This window comes from Pyxicephalus adspersus, chromosome 8, assembly GCF_032062135.1.
Source record: "Pyxicephalus adspersus chromosome 8, UCB_Pads_2.0, whole genome shotgun sequence".
Classification (NCBI taxonomy): domain Eukaryota; kingdom Metazoa; phylum Chordata; class Amphibia; order Anura; family Pyxicephalidae; genus Pyxicephalus; species Pyxicephalus adspersus.
In genome coordinates, this window is record NC_092865.1 from 55,143,557 (window position 1) to 55,164,951 (window position 21,395).

General features: G+C 38.4%; 1 protein-coding gene across 10 annotated transcripts in view; it reads left to right on the top strand.

The window, feature by feature from the left end:
- FOXP1 (forkhead box P1) overlaps window positions 1-21,395 on the top strand; it is a 500,704-nt gene that overhangs the window by 383,932 nt on the left and 95,377 nt on the right. Inside the window, exon 1 of one of the 10 annotated variants that reach the window (XM_072420749.1) lies at window positions 14,816-15,071. The exons of 7 other annotated variants lie outside the window; for them this stretch is intronic. In XM_072420749.1, coding sequence (XP_072276850.1) covers window positions 15,069-15,071 — 3 coding nt within the window. In that variant the 5' untranslated portion in view covers window positions 14,816-15,068. Of the gene's footprint in view, window positions 1-14,815; window positions 15,072-15,554; window positions 15,704-16,349; window positions 16,467-21,395 lie in introns of those variants that run through there. 2 more of the 10 variants (XM_072420750.1, XM_072420751.1) reach the window with 2 other exon arrangements.

Sequence of the window (21,395 nt, forward strand, 5' to 3'; positions counted from 1 at the left end):
AAACTTTAAAACTTGGTTTTGCTCAAATTGTTAGCTGTAAGCATTGTAAATCAATTACTCCTCAACACAGATATTAAAATGCAACTTCGCAAACTTTGAGGAAAAACAACTCCACCGTGGCTGCAGCTACATAGCCCACCCCAGTGCTTTTTTTCATAGTTCACATAGTTTATAGTTCAGATACAGTTCTATTTTTAATATATTAAGTACCTGATCCTGGTGTATATGACTACATATTGGACCAGTGGGTAGGGCTTTGGCTGCTAGTTCTTCATTTAGTATTTGCTGGTCACTTGACTCACTTTATGTGTGATAGACTTTGTTAGTAATTTATAGTAAAACTTGTCTGTACATTTCCCTTGCAAGTTTAATTCTGTGTTATCTTTTTAAGTGCAATAGTTTTTTTTTCTTTCAGTCCTAATATAAGTACTGTAAGTTGTCTATGCAATGGCTTTGCACCCAGTCTGCTTCTGCAGACTTATCATACAGCCAAGAAAGGCTGATCCAAGTGCAATATTTAGTCTGAGCTTAAAAAAACAGCATGTTTCTGCTCTCAACAGAATCCCTGTCAAATTCTGTGTCACCTGCTTCTAGAATTTCTGCAGGTCGTATGAATGTGAACCGATATATATTTGCTTAATGCCCCAGGAAAAAAAAACCTGTGCAGCGAGCAAGCTGTATGTACATATATCATGGAAAACCTCAGGGACTATTGAAACGAGAACAGTGGCCCTTTGCAGTTAAGTAGGTGTTTTATTGAACTAATGCCAATTTGCTTTCCAGGGATAGTCCGTAAAAGCTCTGGACGAATCCCAACTGTAATACAGGTTCCCTTCCTCTGCCTGGCTTCGCCCTCTAACATCCAGATTGCCTGCAATGCGTTCCAAGCTCCTCGGAAAAGAAGACACCTTGGCTCAGCTCATTCAGTGTAAAAGAGAGCAATATAAAAGATTGATGGCCTTTATAGCTGCTGTATTTCACAAAGCATTAGCTTGTTTCTCTCTCAGGTTTTTTCCCCCTTTACATTTTGTTTTAATTGATACAGTGTGATGATAGGTTGTTATGCACTGTAAGTATTCTGTATAAAATATGGCAGTGTTTTGCTGTAAGTAGCTTAGAAGGGATTTGCTTTTTGTTTTGTTTATGCATTTCCTGTGCTTTTGCAAAGACTATTAGACTTGAGATTACAGCAATAAAAAATAAATTAAATTGTAGATAAAGGGATTTTAATGTTTATTGGTATTGACTGCTTTGCTGTTTGCTAGAGATTCTAACTCTTCCATTGGCTTCTACAGCTACTGAGCCAAGTAGGCAATACTTTTCATATGATGGGGTCTATCACTACATCCCCACAAAAGCTTCTAGGTTTTTTTAAATCTGAACTCCAGGCAGATATAAAATACAGAAATAAATGCAGTTCTGCATTCATCAATATATCATTAAAGGCATTCAATGAAGGCAGTATAAGTACAAAAATGTGGCAAGGCATCACCCTCTGCAGTTCTGTACAGCAGAGCAAAGACTAGAATACGACCTGAGAACCCAATCATGTATGCTGCAGGCAGGGGAAGGGACAAGACCTGTACAGAAATAACAATCCTTTGCAAGGTTAAAAAAAAAACGTCATAATTGTATAGTATTTGTGTATAAAACAATTTGTCTGAAGTTCAGATTTAACCATAAAAGTATTACGTTTATAATGACTCAGGACACATCAGGGCATATTCCGCTTGCTAATTGGCTCTAATTTTTTTCTTGGCATTCATCTTATGTTGTTGGCTGACCTGCCAGCTAAACCCCCTAAGATTGTTAGCTTCCATAACTTCTGAATGGATTTGAGCGTGAGACTATAAAAATACAACCCCGTGTGTTCTCTGATTCAAACACTGTCATCTCTCTGAGAAGTTTCAAACACAGAGTCATTTGAGAAAAGGCTGCAAACTACCCAAGAGCCCTATGGGAGGCCCAATAAATCCAACTTAATGGAATGTGATGAAACTCAACATTTCCTGTGTTGTATCATCAACCATTTTCTGGTTGACTTTGCTTGTTACCTTAAGTTGTTCTATAAAATATTCCTGTGATAGAATTGGATTCTCACTCCTTACTATAGTGTGCAAAATTGTTTTTATTCCTGTTGGCTTGGAACCCAATTTGTACATTACTTTGGAGCTGTTGGAGTCTATTGTAGCTGCCAGTCATTGCCAATATTAGGATGTCCCTATAATCAATAATTAAATAAAAAGCAATGCGGGGAGGTGGGGAGGGAGGACAGTCAGGAAAGTTCCCCTACTTTAAAGCAAAGGCTATCAGCACATGCTTTGAAAAGACTTTATCTCATTAACGTGTCTCAAATAGTTTACGGACTAATCATTTATGCTACTTGACAAGACATTTGTACTTAGCCAATGTCCAGGACTGACAGACAGTGCTGTGTGGTTTCTGGCACATGTAGCGCCTCACCAATGGCAGCCCATAGAGGATGTACTGAACTGCTTACTGCCGCTCGCTGTCGAATGTATTCTGTAGGAACCAGCACAGTGGTATAGGTGGCTGAGTGGCTTGCAAAAGTGCCAGTCACATGGAGGATACTAGGAAAAATCGGGAATGATCTTTACTGAACAGTATCCTTTTGTCCTTGTGCACTGTTGCCCATATCCTTAGGAAGTGCAGAAAATCTATCAGCACTAATACTGCATTACATTAGATTCTTCCATTGATAGAATGTAAAACCACTCTGTCTTCAAGGCCTATATGTATGCTTCTTCAGAGAATGTAAGCCAACATCTTGTTAGTTAAAAACATATTATAAAAGTAGCAAACAGAACCCTTACCAAAGCTCCTTCACAGCCAACACTGACAAAATATCGGCTGGTGTTGCATGCTGGTGACACCACTTCTCCAGTAATGACCTTCTCAGGTCTACAGATGACTTGTAGACCAGAGCACTGTGCCATGGTAGGAGGTTACACACTCCCTAATAAATACTGGAAACACTGGGTATTGGCAATGGAATAATCAGGGCGCCAAATTCTAAGAACTATAGCAGATAATAGAGGTTAATTAAGGTGCACTGGGGCAAAGTGATAATATGAATCCATCATTCTACCAGTATCTAAATGCTGGTATTTTGAAGGAACCTGACCCACACTTTAACACCAATGTTTAAACAATACTAAATTGGCTAAGTCTTCCCCCTATAAGCTGCTATCTTTCTTCGTCAGGGATTGCCGGCAAAATGCAATATAGACCTATACCTATGCAATGCCTTTTTGATGCAATCATCAAAGCTTCTTTTTGTCAGGGACATCTGTGGTGTGCCACATTTAACTTTTTGGCCACATGTCATACACTTGGTAGTTACTTAAGAACAGAGGAAGCAAAGCAAGGACCTGGGAGCAGCACCTAAAATTCCTTCCAGGTTTGTAGATGTTTTAGGAACCTGGCTGAAGAACCATAAAACTGGGCTTTGCAGTTCAAAAATTCCATAGACAGGTAGCAAATCTGTGCCATACTTTTTTCTCCTTTCTTTCTAACAATTTCCAGTGGAGGTTTATGTTCCCCTTATTAACCGTAGATGTTGGGTCCCAAATTGGACTTGTTAGCTTCTAAATGCTGTACTAATGTTCCTGCCCAAATTTACAAGTTTTACATTGAATTCATTTTCTATTTTCCATATCCTTACTGGGGGTTCTTTTGATTATTACAAGACTCTCTTGTCCCCTGTTAAAGAAGCCCTTGAAAAAAAAGACACTTTTTGAATGGGAGATGCAGAAAATTCTTGGGACTCAAAGTAAAAAAAAACAAAAAAGACTGTATTGAACACTAAGAACTCACTTGGCAGCAAATGACAAAATTATTACAACTCCTTGTCTTTGTTCTCTTTTTTTTTTGCGAGCTTTAGAGACCTCTGCGATTGCTCCGCAGTGCATTGCAACATTAAACGGCTCCGGCAGTACATGCTAATTTGTTCAGTACGACTCTGATTAATTATTTCAATCATGAGGCTCCATGTTCCCGAATTGTAATTATCCGGCTCCCAACTCTGCAGCAGGAATAAGAAAAAAAAAAATTCTACCTTCTCTTGTATAAGGTTAAACAACCATAAACAGCCAATCTAATTTAATTTGATCAAGATTGTTTTGTAGGTTTGCATTTCCACTTGCTGGTACAAAACATTTCTAGAAAGGTGACTAAGGGACAGATCTTCAGCTTTAGGCTTTTTATTGTTTTTTGCAAGATGCACACTTTCCGAGCTGCACTTCTAAGAGATTGAAATTAGCATGTACATTGGTCTTTATCAGCCTGCAAGCACTAATTTAAGTCTGGGCTCTGGCCTGTGCACTGTCTTTAAGCATTAATATGTTAATGAGTTATAGCAGATGTTTTGCATTGGGGGATGGGCTTCACACAGAGACTTCAGTGACATCTTGCACCGATCAGGACTTATAGAAATCTCCGCCATCTCTTATGTTATTACCAGGGGAAAAAAAGATGCATTTTCAAATTAATCCATTGAAAATATTTTCTTTGTTAAAAAAAATCAAAGGTTTATATGGCCGCAAATGCAAATTAGAGAATGCATATCTTATGTATTTATATTAGATTGTTAGCTCCTCTGCCCTGTCTTCATTGTGTTTGTTCTTAATGACATTTCAACCAAATTTTAATATCAGCATAATAATCATTTTTCCTTTTTTTGTTTGCTTTTCAATAACCTGAAGTTGTAAGTATCTGTGCTTGCCTGATTTTTGTATTATAATGTTACCTATTGGGTTCTGATTTTGTTATTCTTATGTAATATACTCAGGATGATATTTATCCTATAACATGTATTGTGGGAAGAAAAAAAACAATATTCTTTTTGGACAACAAAGCTTTAAGAACCTTTAACATTTTTTTACAAAATAATAAAAAAATAAAATACATAGATGTGCAATAGCTCATTACCAATTTTGTGATTTCTTCAATCATAGGAAATATATAGCAATAAATAATAATTCAATTCCTAACACTCTACAGAATGCTTTCTCTTGAAATTTGTATCAGCTCGACCTTGCTACATCTGCGATATTTGTCTCTTCCTGTATTTACCAATGATTTTCTGAATGAATTAACCTGGGCTCAGTTAATTAATTGTTGCAAAACAAGCCTTTTACATCAATTAATTAATTGAAGGCAGGTTAATGCAGTCAAAGAGAGTGCTAAATACTGGAGCATCTCCTAACTTAAATGGGTCAGCCTGTCGTCTCTGCGGTATATATGCATTTTTTTTTTCAATGTATGGAGCAACGCTTTACTTTTGATGAATGTCTCTTTTTTGATTAGAAGGACTTTGATCATAACTGTATACATCATTTGATTGTAAGGTCTTGGGAACAGTCCTCAGCTTGATAAAGGGTCATTGAGTCTCTTGTGAGAAAAGTGTGCTATGTACAATTCTCCAAAAGGAGTGACTTTATACTAATTCCATCTGGCTACACACCAGCAAACATTGGAAGACCCAATATAGGTTCTCCAGAATATTGCAAAGTTTTGTGAAGAAGTCGTCTTTTTTTAGTGACCAATTCAATTCTACCTACCGGAAGGGAAGTTTGACGGTTTTCAGGGTTTTGTGTACCTTGAAATGCCTCCTGGTGTTGCCTAAAAATTGTAACTTTCAATATCTTGGTTTGTCTGCAGTTAGTTATGTTAAGTTCATTTCAGACCAACGGGGAGCCACAGGGTTCTGTCATGGGCTCAGCCATGGTTCCTGCTGCTCCTAAATAAGTAAGTGTGAGTGGACAGAGAGCATTATTGATTCAGTTCCCAAAAATTGCTTTTGCCCGTTCGGTTGCCATTCAGAATTTGCAGGCGCTTGTAGGTGTGGTTGTCCATAGTGTGGTTTGCCTTTCTGATCTGCACCGCAGCAATTTACTGTGAGTCCAATAGTGGCAAACTATGCACCATAACTCAGAAAGGGCCCAATATCAACCAGTAGTCTTTTCCTAATGGATACCCCTCTGTTCCAGATCAGCTTGTACAGCCGGGCCATGACGTTTGACACTAAGCCCCATCTCCTTTTCTGCACCTACCTTCCCATTTTGCTTTTAAATACTAGAGCTTCTCTTGGCCATGAGGTTCTGGCATTTGATTGATGTAAAGCAAATCTCAGTGCCAGGAGGTTCTACGGCTTCTGATTTTAGGTGCACAACCTGGGTCTGGAACAAAAAGGGTCTATGCAGGGACTGTAATGTACTTTAACAGTATCTCAGAATTATTGGCTCATTTTAATTAGATCCTAAAGAGCTTTTAAGTCTTCAGCAAAAGTTGGTAATCTTTATATTAGTCTCACTCAGCACCCAACACAATGAGCTGATTTGAATGAGTACCTTCAATGCTGTGACCACTCGGAGCTTTCAGTTCTTCAAAAAACTTCAAAAAACTGGTTGTTCTCTTATTGCTCTGGGGCTACACAAACCACACTGGAATCCAATATGTAAAACCTGGGTAAAGCTGAGCAGCACTGCCAACACTAGTAGCCTCAGCTGCTCTGGAAAACAGCTGATCGTCTGGATTCTGAGCTGGGCACCAGTGACAGGCGGCAGCAGGAGTTTAAGTGCAGATATATTTCTACTTTCTCTGCAAAAGTGGAAAACTTTTGTAAGTGGCAAACCTTTTTCAGGAACTCGGGAAGTTTATTTTATTACTTCAGTAGATTTTAGGAGCAGTTTTTATTTTTCATAATGGAATTTCATTCTCACATTTTAGTCGTATTTGAGCACATTTTTACAAACTGTGTTGGTTTTCCAAACTGATTAGATTCTGAAAGTCTGAAATCTGTTTGTCTACTGTGGGCCGATAAGAATGATAATTCTTATTTAGGATGCTAATAGAATAGATGAGGTCCAAAAGATAATTGTCAGGGTTAGTATAATCCATTAATGCCTATAAAGACATTAATTACACCTCCACCACCATGATAATTTTAATGTTGTCCATTGCCTGAGAAGGGAATGAAAATTATGAATTTACATTCAGGCTAGTAATCAGCCTTTGATTAAAGATTCACTTCTTGAAGATGTTTCATCATCATTAGCCGGTTTATTGACTGTGCATGATACAAGCTTTCACACTGCATCCTTAGGAAACCAGTCAGCTGGTTAGGCCGCACAAAGGAGTGCATTTTGGCCTATTGGAATGTACAATACACCTTGTTTATGGTCACCTTTACAGAGTTTATTGACTGTCTTCACAATGGGTTTACGATTAATTAAAAAAATTCATGAACCTAGAAACCATGCATTCACTTAAAGCTATAGGCTGACCAGGGACCCCTGCTTCCACCCCCCAACACACAACAATACCCCAACCCCTGTATTTGATTACTACAATAACCGTAAAAAAATATTAATATTAATCATATTAAAGTAGCTAAATGCCCCACTCAGCAAAATCTATGTTTCATGCAATACAGTGTGGAATCTTCTGCTTCTTTACTGCAAAATGGAAGGTCCATCTCCAAGCTTCTAAGTCACTGGATTGACTTCAGGCACCTTAGCCAAAATGTAAAACTAGGCCATACAGTGGCCATGTATTTCAATTGCTTGCCATGTATCTCTTGCACCTAAATCTGAATTTTTTATCCCATAACCCAAAAAGCATACAGTCAGGTTTAATTACTTCTGACCAAAATGACCCTAGGTCGTGTATGAATGTTCTACGGAAATTAGATTGTGTAAGAGCAAAGATTGATGGTGAAGGTTGTTTAATCTCTGTAAAACTTTGTCTAATATATCAGCACTTTATAAATACAAACCAAAAAAAAAGTAATGAGAAGTAAAATAATCAGTTCTACAGATAGTATTAATTACCAGTGTTGCTACTTTAGTTTCTTCGAGTGTCAGCTGAGCACAGTGGGATTTAGAATGTTTTGTCTATCAGAGCATTTTGGCCAAAAGAAGAATTTGAACAATTTTTTTTTTTAGTTTGTGAAAGCCTAATTGAAAAAAGGGAGCTGATATTACTTTAAGGAATGTTTGCAACCTTTCTTGACCTTTTTAACATGGAGAAAACGTTCAGGTCTTAGAGAACCCCTTCTATAATAACCATATCCACAGATCACAGTACATTAGTGTGGTGATCAGTGGAAAGATTGACTCTTATGTTGATGGCCATTGGGAAGAATGTCACCTTTACAGATAGCCAAAAAGATCATTGGTGTCAGTTAAACTGACCTGAGGGGCACAATTTGCTCAGGGAACTTCTAGAAACTTTGGCAGGAACCCTGGATGAACAACACTGGTTTATAGTTTCATTGCCCTGCCTTACAATGAGACTACTATAGGTGCTAGTTGTAGAATGGAACCCAGGTCACTAAGTAAATGTACAGTAATTATCAAAATCAGTTTCCATGTCCTTGGACATCCCATTCAGGTCTCTCATCTCAGACTGCCCATCACAGAACTGGACCAGTAGCGTGCTGGGAAAAGTAAGAGAAGTTGGACTTCAAGAATACAAGTTTATATTTGTAAATTAGTTTTAGGGTTCTAGTGAGACTCTAGGTGCCAATTAAGAGTACATAGAGGTATTGCTAGAAGACTTGTTTCATGTATGCTGGCAGTTTTGCAATTGGAAAAAAAAAACACGGGTTCAATTGTAAATGTCAGATTTGTCAGAAAGGGGAGGGGTGCATTCAGCCCAGTGGTAGTTCTTTACATGTACAACATCCTTTAGTGATTGAACATGTAGATTAGGGCCTGCGTCGTTTTTATCAGTTCATTCTGGCTGCGTTCCTGGACAGAGTAGCTGAGTAAAGTACAGCACAAGTGCCAAATTAATTTCCTCTGCTAATTCATATAGTCATCAGTATTAATCTTAAATAAAACATTGCCTAAGTCTTACTCTAAGTCATCTGTGTGGCTTGCACTGATGAGCCTAATTAGAATATTCATTCATAAAAGAAAGTTTAAGTGAATTAATAATTACTTGAAGTGTAACTATCAACCTTTGTATAGTTAAAGTAACAATTCCATAGGCTAAACCTTGAAAGGGAACCACATTTTTGTGCTCAAAAAAGGCAGGCATAGCGAAATGGTATAGACTGTGATTTCCCTGCAGCCAATCTTTCTAGATTTTTGACCTAGCATGACTTGTACTGTACTGGACTTCTGCATTGAGGTGGCCATCTTGGTAGAGGAACGGTTTGCCAAAAGCCACACTTGGCTAACATATTGGTTTCAGTTGGCTATTAAGAAAGGGCTCATTGGAGGAAAACTCCTATTCAAATATTGATGGATTTATATACAGTGCATATTGTTTGGAATAATGCAAAAATGGACTAATGTTCTAGAACACACTCTGTGTTTCGGATTAGGGCCAAGCCATAAAAATGAGAAGAGCTGATGGCTGAAAGTTTTACATGCAGTTTAAGTAATCCTATGTTGAAATGTTTACATAAAACTAAACAGACCTATTAGAATGGACAAAAAACAGAAACATATCAGCTGAGTTTCTCACCTTTTCAGGAGAAATTGTTGTTGTTGAATACCTTCGGTGTTTACCACCTATATAAACGGCATAGGCACTTGGTTATGTGATATCTGGTGAAAGGGAGGATGTTTCCATTTAACAAAGCCATGTTTGCTGGCTAATGAGCAACCCTGAAACAACCCATCTCAAGGGTTGCCTGCTTTACAATTCAACTGCTTATAAACCAACAAAATGGCAGCCCGTTAATTGGGCTTGAGAACCCTGGTCAATTGCTCGTCCTAGGTTCTCAAGCCCAATTAAGGGGCTGCCATTTTATTGCTTTGTAAGTATTGAATTGCAAAGCAGGCAGATTGGGTGGATGAAGCAGAAGGTTTCTATACTCTGTAATCACAAATTGGTATAATGGACAATTGCATTCAAAATATAGCCACTTTAGATTGAGTGCAGTGATGTTCATTTACATAGGAAGGTTCCATCACTTTCCTATGCCAATCAAATAAAATTCAAATGTCCAAAAGGATAACTACTTCCACCTGTCCAAAAATACCTTGGTTTTATTTTTTTCTTGTGACCACTAGATGGCCCAATCCACTACAGGTACGGGAGAATGCCCAGCCAAACAAAGTTCACATTTTTCTCATCAGTAGTTAAAAAAGGATAAGTCACCCACCGCAACCTAGCAAGCTGTGGTTTTCAATTGCTAATTTACTCCAGAAAATCTTACACAGATCTATAAGCACCTTAAAATTATATTTTGATGTAAATGTTTGGTTCACCTTTTTCTTATTATAATGATGCCAACAGACACTGGAGTTTATTCATCCAGTCTTGTTGATGGTAGAATGTAAGTATATCTGCCATCTGATTGGTAAATATGGATTTGTTGGCATATGCTAGCTTTAGGAGAAAGATCATAAGGGTGGTATTTTTCCCAGAAAAGGTGGCATTTTCTTGACCAGTCCCTTCCCGATGGCATGGCAGGCATTAGCACAGATAGACGTTCAGGTGTACCTGAATAATACATATTTGTACCATTAAATAAGAAAGATCCAGACCATGCTCATGCATTCATTACCAGCTAAGTCAAGTGTCTGTAGGCACCTTTTGGGTGTAATTATGACCAGGGGTGCTGCAATTCTTTGCATTTTGTCTAAGGTTGCCCTAATTTTCACACTTGTACACTTTTGCTAACTTTGACAGCCACCAATGGCTCCAAACCACTGTTCATTTTTTTCAATATTTAGATGCTTTTTCAGGACCCAATAGATTACATTTTTTTAGGCTTTTTATTATAACTTAACAGAGCGGCAGGAACTGACAACACATTTTTCAGATGTCAGGAGTGCAAAGTAGCATCTCTTCCATTGCAGATAAGGGGTAAAAAAAATTGTAATCTTTTTAGATTGTAATTTCAGTAGCTCCACAGTTTATAGAAGACCCAACCACCAAATACAGTACCAACTTTTCTAAGATTTAAACCAGAAAAAGAATGCCTTTAAACCCTAGCACTTGGAGGGTGTTTGCCGAGGACCAATATTTATTGATCTGCTGTAAGTCCTTTAATAAAGGAACTTCTGGCTTTTTGCAGTTTTTTGGGTTACCGAAGATAAATGATTATTTAATAGATGATGTGATAAAATTCTGAGATATTGATTTGTTTGGAACAAACTAAAGGTTCTGTTACTTTCTAACCTGCACTTGAAAACTAACTTTTGCCACTTGATTGGTTGATCACACGACACCTCCAGTTTTTTTTCTACAAGTTCCCCCTTTTGTTTAACAATCATCTCCGAGATGTAGGAAACATGCGTTTGACCCTTCCTGATGTCAGTCCGGCACTATAGTCTCATCACAGCAGATCAGTCCTTCCTTAATTAAATATTCATAGCGACTCGTGTGACGAGGGGGAGGGGGACACATTTTGTAACCTAAAAGAAAAGGCGATCCTGTTAATAATTTCATCTGACACAAAACCACTTAAGGAGGACAGCAATCTGTGTCCGTTCTATTGAGCCTGTATCCCCTGCTTTGTCAATAGCCCTTATTTTATTTAGGTAATTATTTCATCATAAAACTTAGAAGCAAATAGCGCTCATAAAATGCCTCATGAATGTCATTTAAAGTAAAGCTCAGCTAAGCAAAATCTGCATCCAAAATAGACAAGTTACTGAATGTTGTCACAGTTTATAAATAACGCAAAGCTTACCGGGAAGATAAGCTCTTTTTTATGTTTTTGTATGCTGTGCAGGTTTTTTTTTATAGAGTGGGGTAGGTATGAGCGCCAAATATTTGAAGGGGTCTGGTCTAAAACTCGTATTTATTTGTAAGGGAATGATACATTATATTTGTTTATTTTAATGATTGCTCCAAAAAAAAAAGTACCAATCAATGAGACACAATTAGAGTAGAAACAAAGCCATTTTTGGGGGGGGAGTCGGTGATGTTTTTAAAATTTTGTTAACACACGGAATACATTGGAAATTATTGTTGATATTATTATTAAACAGGATTTATATAGCGCCAACATATTACACAGCACTCTACATTAAAGAGGGGTTACAAATGACAGACAGATACAGACAGTGACACAGAAAGAGGAGAGGACCCTGCCCCGAAGAGCTTACAATCTATCAATCTTTCTTGATGGTTTTCAGTGACAGTGCAAGAAACAAACACTGTACACACAGGTCTGTTCAGCTCTATGGGGGGGGGGGGGGGGTGAATGAGAGGCCTCCCCACTGTGTCCTCCTTCATTATCATTATGGGTATTATAACACCCAGGCCCTGATGAAGGAGTAGTGAGTCTCTGAAACGTGTTGGTTATTCTATATTATTAGATCAGGTTAGCTCCATCCATTCATTTTAGAGGAAGGGAACTGGAGAAGGATGTTTTCTGAAGATGGTAGGAATGACGTGCATTCAGACACATGTATGCATGATCAAGCCACATCCACTGCATTTTGTATTGTTGTGCTTTTTTCATGTTTAGAACCCCTGTATTGCAGCTCTTTTTTTATGTATGTGACAGATGACAGAACAGGAAGTGAAAAAAATCTCTTAAACTACAATAATTACACATTTCCTCAGAAATCTAGTTTAAGGGAAAAAGAATTTATTGCAGTGTATCCACGTGGGGCAGATTTGACCTGCACTTCCTGTCTAGGTGATATGTGTCAGACAGAACAGGAAGTGAAAGGGAATCCTAAAAAGGACACCGAAAGGATAGGTTCAGCAGGAGCAGAATTTTAATTCTGACAAAGGTTGTACACTTTTCCTAGTTTAAAACTAATCAAATTGTTTTGTCTGGAATTGGGATTTACCTTTAATGCTTCCATTAAGTGACTAAGCAACTGACCTGGAATGACTGCTGTCATACTTTCCTATGAGGAGGATGCAGCGGGTTGTCTCCCACTTATTCCCCCCCCATCCCTCCCCATAGAATTGAACAACCCTGTGTATAGTGCTTCATCTACTGTCACTGGAAATGATCACAAACAATCTTTTCCAAGGACCAAAATGTGATGTCTGTGTGCAGCCTCATTTTTTTTACCAAAAGTTCGATTAAGATCTGAAACACTCAGGGTGTAAAGGAATGTCAGAAAAACGTCAGCATTCATTATGTGTTATCTGGATCATTGACAGCATTGAAGCCAAAGGGTCAGCATGACAGCCAGGCAACCAGCATTCTTAAAAGGAAACTTCATCAATGGCAGCCTCCATTATACTCCCATGAAATACAGACAGATCCTATAGAGCGCCTATGTGTAGCCGTACTTGGTAGCATCATTTGGCACAACCGTGTGTATTTTGCAAATGAACACATTATTATTACACAGTATGTATATATCGCTGACATATTACGCAGCGCTGTACAAAGTCCATAGTCATGTCACTAGCTGTACCTCAAAGGAGCTCACAATCTACTGGTTTATTGATTGGTATGGAAGGTGGCAATGCACCACACAAGGGATTACCAACCTGCTTGGGTAAAAGCAGGCAGATGAAAGGTCATTAAATGTCTCTGTGCAGCCTTATTATTATAGTTCCCAGGGATGAACGCTGATAAATGCAGACAATTAAAACACAACTCTAGCCAAAACTATTTTTTAACTTTTTGATAGAATGGAGAGGAGGGGGGGTTAGATCCCCTATTGAGATTTCTTGCTGTTTCTTTCACTTCCTCCTTTTGTGACCACAGAATGTAAGAATAATCTCCCTAACAGGGACCTGTAAAACAATGGAGACCCAACAGGGGTTCTAACCCTGCTTTGCATTACTAAAGAAAAGTGCTTTTGTTGCCTAAGCTGTCCACAGAAGCGAAATGTCCCACACTTCCTGTCCCAGTGACCAAACAGGAATTAAAGAAAAATCTCAGTTGGATTGCAGACAGCCCTGGGGAACCAGACAAAGTACTTAACCCTCCCCCACTATATTTAAAGCTAACAAAAACATTTTTGGCCAGAGGTGAGCTGTTACTGTGTGGAATTTCGGATGTCTTCTGCCACTGACCCTGCATTGCTTTATTCGTTCACATATGATTTAATATTACTTCTTACTAATGTTGTTTTCATGCTTTGCAATTTGTGCATGATTGTGTTTGGTTATATTTTGTATCAAATTTAATCAAGTATTTTAAAAAGCTACCAACGTTGAAAAATTCTAGCAAGAGAAGTTTAGGGTTAACTAAACTTTTTGATCATTTTAGTGCATGGACATAAAATGTAGAAAGTTTTTTTTTGTTATATATTGCCCAAAAAAACAAAAAGGAAACGTAAACCAAAAAAAAAAAAGATAACAAAAAAAACAATGCTGTTCCCTCTGCCAGAATACTTTAAATCAGAATTTTAGAGTTCAGGAACAAGTCAGCCTCTACTAAATTTTCAAAAATGAGGCAGCAAACGTGTTCTCCTAACAGTCATCGAGCACCTCAATTTTGACGGCTCCTATACCCAACCCTGATGCAAAAATCAGCTGGATCAGGAAAGGCGCTCTGACTTTTTTCCAGCATGGAAGGAGTTAAGCCTATTTTGTTGGTGGCAAAAAAAAAAATTAAAAAAGGCAAAAACAGAGATATTGCATCTGCGTGAATGCGCCAGTGGAGGAGGTTATCTGACAAAAACAGTCGTTAAAGCAAACAGACAACAGCAGCAGAGCAGATGGACAAAAACAATATGTAGTTATGTTTACAATAAAAAAAACCTCTGACAGCAAAGGCATATGGGAGAACGGGTTGGAGCAGTTACCGGTTAGCAGTTGACTGCAGAAACATGTTTCGAGCTGTTTTTGTTTGTCTGCCTTTGTCAGGCAACTGTAACAAACAAACAACTGTGGAGAGGTGCGCCCCACCAGAAGAAGCAGATCCCTTTCCTTCCTCTCAGACATCCCAAAAGTCTTTGCCACTCTGGGACGTCTTTCAGCTTTGGGCAGAGAAAGGGATGAGGCAAGGAGGTGGGGAAGGAAAAGGAGGGGGGAAATCTTACAACTTCATGGGATTTTAGAAACCATGACCCTCTGTTTTGTCTCTGCTTGGCTGACAAAAAATGCTCCTCTCCTTTGCCTTTAACCCCTTCCATGTGGGTTCCGTATAAACTTCTTTCATGGTAACATTTTTATTATTATTTATGTTTATTTTTATATTATGCTTGTGTTGTTTGTTTTTGTATTTTTGTATTTGTGATGTTTTTGTATTTTTTTTTATTTTTTTTATTTTTGTGTTATTGCCCTTTGGGGGCACATTTTCCCTTTTTTGCTTTTGAACGTAAAGGCTAAACTTCTGTGATCTCCAGTAGCCCACCCTCTAATAAATAAAAGAAAAAAGAAATACCTCCCCTTACTCCAAGCTTCTCTTGTTTGATTAAGGCTAAGTGTGTGCCCGTTTGATGGCCTTTTCAGAGAGCTGCCACAAGCCTGCTCAGGTCAAAGGTTTAACAGCAATTAAGCTAGTTGCTTTAGAGACAAATGCATTATTTCACCTGCAGTCAGTGCAAAAAAAAAAAAAAAAGCAAGCCTCATTGTGTTGGGTGTTTGAACTGATTATGTTTAGAGTCTGGTTGTGATTGGTGGGGAAAGGCGTGGCTGCCAGGATGGTTATGCATGTTGTCAGTCTGAGAGCACCCGTGCGCGTGCAATCTATCTCCAACCTGAAGAAACTAGAAGCTCTCACAACAAGGCTTGTTAGTCCTCCTTGGCCCAGCTTTCTCATTTGCGGTGGCAGCTAAATGGAGTTTGTCAGGTTTGTCAATATGTGATTGATTTTGCAATTGTGTTCTCTTCCTTGCGTGAAATCTGCCAGGTTAATTTTTTTTTGTTGTTGTTGCACGGCTCCGAGGCAGCTTTCCCAGCCCGATCGCCCAGCGAGCTTTGTTTACTAACTTGCCTGAGCTGCTGAGCGAGCATTCCAGCTTCTCCTAGATTCCGCTCTCTTTTTTTTACCCTTTTTGTTAGGAACCCTTTTGACTTTTCTCATCTCCGTGTGAATCCGAACCAAAACACACACACGTTCGAGAGGGATCAGTCGTAGGAATAGTAATGGGATCCATCTCCGCGCCTGCTTCTGTTGTCACGTTGTTAAACCCGGCGTGTGCAACACACTTTTTAATTCCACGTGCATGCTCTCGTTACTCCAAAAGACGTCCGGTGGCAAGTGACGGGTCTATCCATAGATAGATTTGAAAGGGGTCCCCGTTCCTTTCACTCATTAAGTGTTCCGGAGTTTCTTGTTTTTTCTTTCTCAACATACTTGATGTTAGATACTCGTTTTCACTCTCATATTGAGCTGTCCAGCCCGCTTGTCGAATCCCTTTTACTTTTTTTTTTTTTGGTGTGTGTCTTGTGACGTACAGGAAGTGCCTGACTGCTTGTACTGAATTGTGTCGGTCAAATCTTTAGTAACCAGATCTAAATGGAGGTGATTTGGAGTGTCAGGCCAGCAACGTGCCACCAGCGCTAGCAGGATTTTATTTGATGAAGGGGAGGGAGTTCTCTGGCACAGGGAGGTAAGTTCACAACGCAGAAAAAGACTTTTCATGCCCATACATCTCATGCTCCTCACCCTTCAACCACCAGTGTTGCACCCATTTTTTTTTTTTTTTTTGGAATTTGCCTTTTGCCCACTCCGGCAGGTGGCTCAGTCTGACAGCTTGCATCTTTAACAAGGGGTAGACATGCTTGCCGGTGCCTCGGGGGTTAACTTCTCTACTTCCAAACTAACAATGAAGTCATTGAAAAAAACTTGGCTGGGGAGTTTTTTTTCTTTCTCTTTTCCTTTTCTTTCCCCCTTCCTTTATGTTTGACTGTGTGTAGCCAGACATCTCAAAGGGTGTCCGGAGAGTTTATATAATGCCATATGTGTCTTAGTTTGAAATTGGAGGGTCTTTTCTGTTTTTTGTGTTCCCAATCTGTGCAATGTGCACACTTGTCCCAGGCGGAGAGCTTTCACTAGATCTGAGACTCAGCATTGCTAACCATTGTCATTGTTGCTGTTCTCTCCTGACCTGGTCATGGAACTCTACTTTAACCCTCCAAATACCAACCACAGGCAACTTTTTTTTCTCTCCTTTCTTGATGATGCTCTGGGAAGCAAAGGGTTATGCGATCTACTTCCTGCTGTTTGCTTATCTAGAAACTTCATGCAAAGTGTAAAGCAAAATCTAGTTAACCAGAACTGTTTTTAGAGAATTGTTTTAAAATTTATGTGTAAATCATTTTTTGAATTGTTATATTTTTATTAGATGTAAATATGATTTTTGTAAATCTTTTTGCTAAATTTTGCATCCTGGCATCATGAAAGAGATATGAGAGCAGTGCCAGCCTCAGCAGCCAGGGAACCTTAAACGGGGAACCGATTGGCCTGACACTTTGTAATCAAACTTGATTTATCGTTCATTAGTGAAGCATTAGGCCTCGCAGGCAAGCCAGTTATTTGTGTAGCGGCCTGTCAAACTGCAGAATGCCAGCTACCTGTCATTTACCAATAGCCATAGGAAATTGGAGCACGCGGAGCACCCACACACAACGGAGTCTCAGGTAGGCCCCTAGATGCAAAGTATTAATTTTTTATACTAAACAAGTACCTATAGGGGGTTCCTTTATAGCTGCGACCAGCCCTTTCGTCTTCTTTTAAAAGCCGGATTAGCTTGGTGAATTTTTTTCTTTTTTTTTTACATATGAGTTTTTTTTTCTTGCTTTCCAAAGTGTCAAGATCTGAGGTTGGTTTTGGCCTCCCCCTGATGATCTAATCTACAAAGGCTTTTACTCTGAACTTGCTGAGACCACAGAAACATAGATCACTTTAATATTGAGAGGTATTGTAAAGTTCAAGAACTGCCACTTAAGACCGGTTTCTCTGTGACATTTACATTTTATAAATCCTTTTTTTTATGCTTTCTTAGGGCATCAAAAAAAACAAAGTTGCTATAGTACAAAATGCCCCATTTTCTTAAAAAATAACAACCCTTGATGTATTTTCTTACACTTAGCTTTTTTCTGCTTGAAGTGATACATTTATGATAGTGTAACTTTTTTGTATCGTTTCTGCTTTTTGCACAGTAGTGAGAATAGTCCTTTACCAAAACTGCATGCAGAAAAAATGTGGTGCCTTTCTCTACTTTTGAATTATTGAGAATGTTTTTTATATATTCTGTTAAAAATTGTGACTGCTTTTTTATTGTAAAAATGAGAATCGGGAAAAGTGAAATTTAATTAAATGTGTTTTTTCGTATTTAAATTTTATGCTCATGCAACATATGTCAGCGATCGTGCACAATGAACGGTACCATCACTGTCCTTTTTTTTTTAATCGTTCTGACCCAGGGGAGCTTGCACTCTAGTTTTCTTCAACAGCCCCACACCGTACTAATGGCAGAGATCGTATTAAAACCTTTTTGTATTATAATTACCAGGGTAAGATTCAATAAAGCGGTCCTCTGATCAAAAGGGTGGCTTATAATTCTCTGAGCCCTATCTGGCTGAGGATTTGCTTCATTGGTTGGATTTTGGCTGGGCTGTTAGAGGAATCTCAGTCCAGGCAACAAAAAAACAACACAAGTGTGAAAAGAAAACATCATTTGATGAACTTGTGTCTGCAGTCATGGAAACGTGGATCCTTTTCTGTTTTTCCAGAGTATGGAATGAAAACACTCAGCATTGGGGTATATTATTTCCTTCTGAATCTAAGGGATAGGAATTTTTAAACATTGTCATTTTAAAGCAATAGTATTTCCACTTGTTTTTCTTTCCCTCCTTACTAAAGAGGTAAAAAAAAACAGAAAGCAGTTGAATTTAACCTTGGTGTCACTTTATGAATAAAATATGTATAGTATCTATTATTTATTTTTTAACTGTATGTAGCAGAATGATTGGCAGCTGCTTTTTTGGCTGGCACACACAGAACATAGGCAGCGATAGCAACGTCTTTATCTTGTAGAACAGGGGATAAACCGAGGAGTTGATTGGAGTGCCCATTACATACGTCTATGTATAGGAACTGTCAGAAGTCATCAACTTATTTCTGGGTTTCTTATAGTTTTTTGGTCCATGCCCTCAACGGCAGGATTCCCAGACTTGCCACCTCTCCCTGGGTTTCATTTTATTTAGATTTTTTTTATAGACATTATATTTAATAGTTTTGTTCTTTTATGTGTTTGTCTTATCATTGTCATACCAACAAGTTTCATAAATTTAATTTTTTTGGGGCTGCATACGGTATGGGTTTACCCTTCATCTAGGTAATTCCAAAGACCTTTAAAAAGTAAAATACAACCTGCAAAGAATGAGTGCAACGCATCTTCCTACACCCTCACATTGAGCAGTCCTGCTAATGAACTGCTCATTGTTGCCTTTGAAGATAGTATTGTATTGTAAAAAAATCACTCAACTGGGATATAAGGAAAGTTTTTACTGTAGTTATTTTCAGCAAATAAACCAACCAGCTTCAGCCACATTGATGGCACATTTGGTTCTTATGGTTCTTGTGCTGCGGATGTATGGTGCAGTGTTGGATAAATTGATGATAATGGGTGAGGAACCCTTCATGTGTTTGCCATCAAATAAAAATGACCAATTTTCAAGCTGCAAATTTTAGTCAAATAAAACAAAAAAAAAAAAACACAAAACTGCTTCAGGTTCCTTCAGTTAAGTTCAGCTAAATTTAAAAAGAAGTAAATATTTGGGTAGCAAATTTAGAAATGTTGCCTTTATAAAGGTAACTGTTTCATCCATTGAGAAGATTGGAGGAAGCTATGTGAGAGTATTCTTTAGCACCCATTGGGTTAAACCCAAACTGACTCATGAAACCTCTCACTGTTGCATAATCCAGCCGAGCTGGTACAACTGTATATCATCATTGGTTTAAACACATTAAGCAGAAAGAGGAAGGGCCTGGGATCTGCTTGTTTACACCAGATAGGTGTAGCACTTATAATAACAAACAAATGCAAAGTTCCCAGATTCAGCTGTATCCGTTGTAGAGAACTGTATTTTTAAATCAATAATGGGTTAAAGAGATGAACATATAGCCCAATAAGGAAAGTTAACGCCAAGATGACTGACGTCTGCTACGGCATATATAACCTATTAAGAATGCATCGTTCTATTCCCGAGGCTTGGCTGAATTTTTTTTTCCTTTTTTGCCTTGAAATAATTATAACGTAGACACAATAAATTTGTGGTTTATCGTAACACATTACGCTTGTGTCACCTGTGCAACGTCTGTCGCTGCTGCATAAATGTTTAGCCCAATTCAACGTAAAAGTTGACATAACGGTCTTGAGATTGAGTGACATGCACAGTTCTAAAACTACCTGAAGTTCATTCTATCCACAGATTTATTTAGTTCATTATAAGGAAGTTAATTTAGCATATACAATGGTGTTTCCTTATTTGTGTCATGCCCAAACTTCTCTCCTCTTGGATGGGCTTTGATAGAGGTCAGCCTGTTTTGTAGCCCCTGTTTATTAATAATTTCATATGTTTAAACCGTGCCAAGGTGCTCCTGCAAACTACAGATCCTCAGGCAACAAAAGGTTACATGGCTGCATCTCTCATCCCAACTGACGAAACAATTTGCACTCCTCGCTTGTGTTTATTTAAAGTTTAGTTCCATTAATACGTCTTAATCTGTAACAAATGTTCTGTTATGCATTGAAAGTTATTGATTTTCCTCTAGTTTGGGAAAATAAATAGAGCCTTTTAGAGGAGGGGAATACACACAACACCTGCACAGCGAGATTGTGGGAAAGTCCTGACACCATCAGTTAAAATTGTTATTGTTTGGTCCAGACTTGGCTGGTTGGGACATAGTTTGTTTGTTTTATGGAGTGCAGACTTGGGTTACTGGAAACTTGTTTTCTTTCCCTAGCGCAGACTTCAATTACTTTTTTATAGGATCTTTTTTTTTTTTTTTTTTTTTTTTTTTTTTTTCATTTTCCTTCTGCCTTCATTATTATTTTTCTAACAGGAGGGATAATACAGACATTACCTCGAAACTGAAGCTGAAGTCTTGTCATCTTTAGCCAACCCACTTTAACCTTTTGTAATGCACAGTGACCGCTCATGCGTTTGATTCCCCCCCAGTTCGCGACATGTGCTCCTAGAAAACATGGGCGCAATGAATATCAAGCAACAAATGTGGCTGTCACTCATTAAAGGATCGAGGAGAACGAAGCAGACATTGATTAGGTGAAGGATAGGACTTGTCTGTTCAGCAGTGAACTGAGCTTGAGGTTCTTTGAGGTCTATCAAATTTTTAAATCTAAGCCATGGTTGTGCAAATAGCCTAGAATAGGGTAAACTAACAACATCACAAAGGTCGTCATTTGTGATATCTCAAGGGCTTATTTTTTTTTTCCATGCCTTGTATTTTCTTATTCTATTTCATGTCTTGACAAAACAAGATGACACAAGACAGAATACATTAAATTTAGATT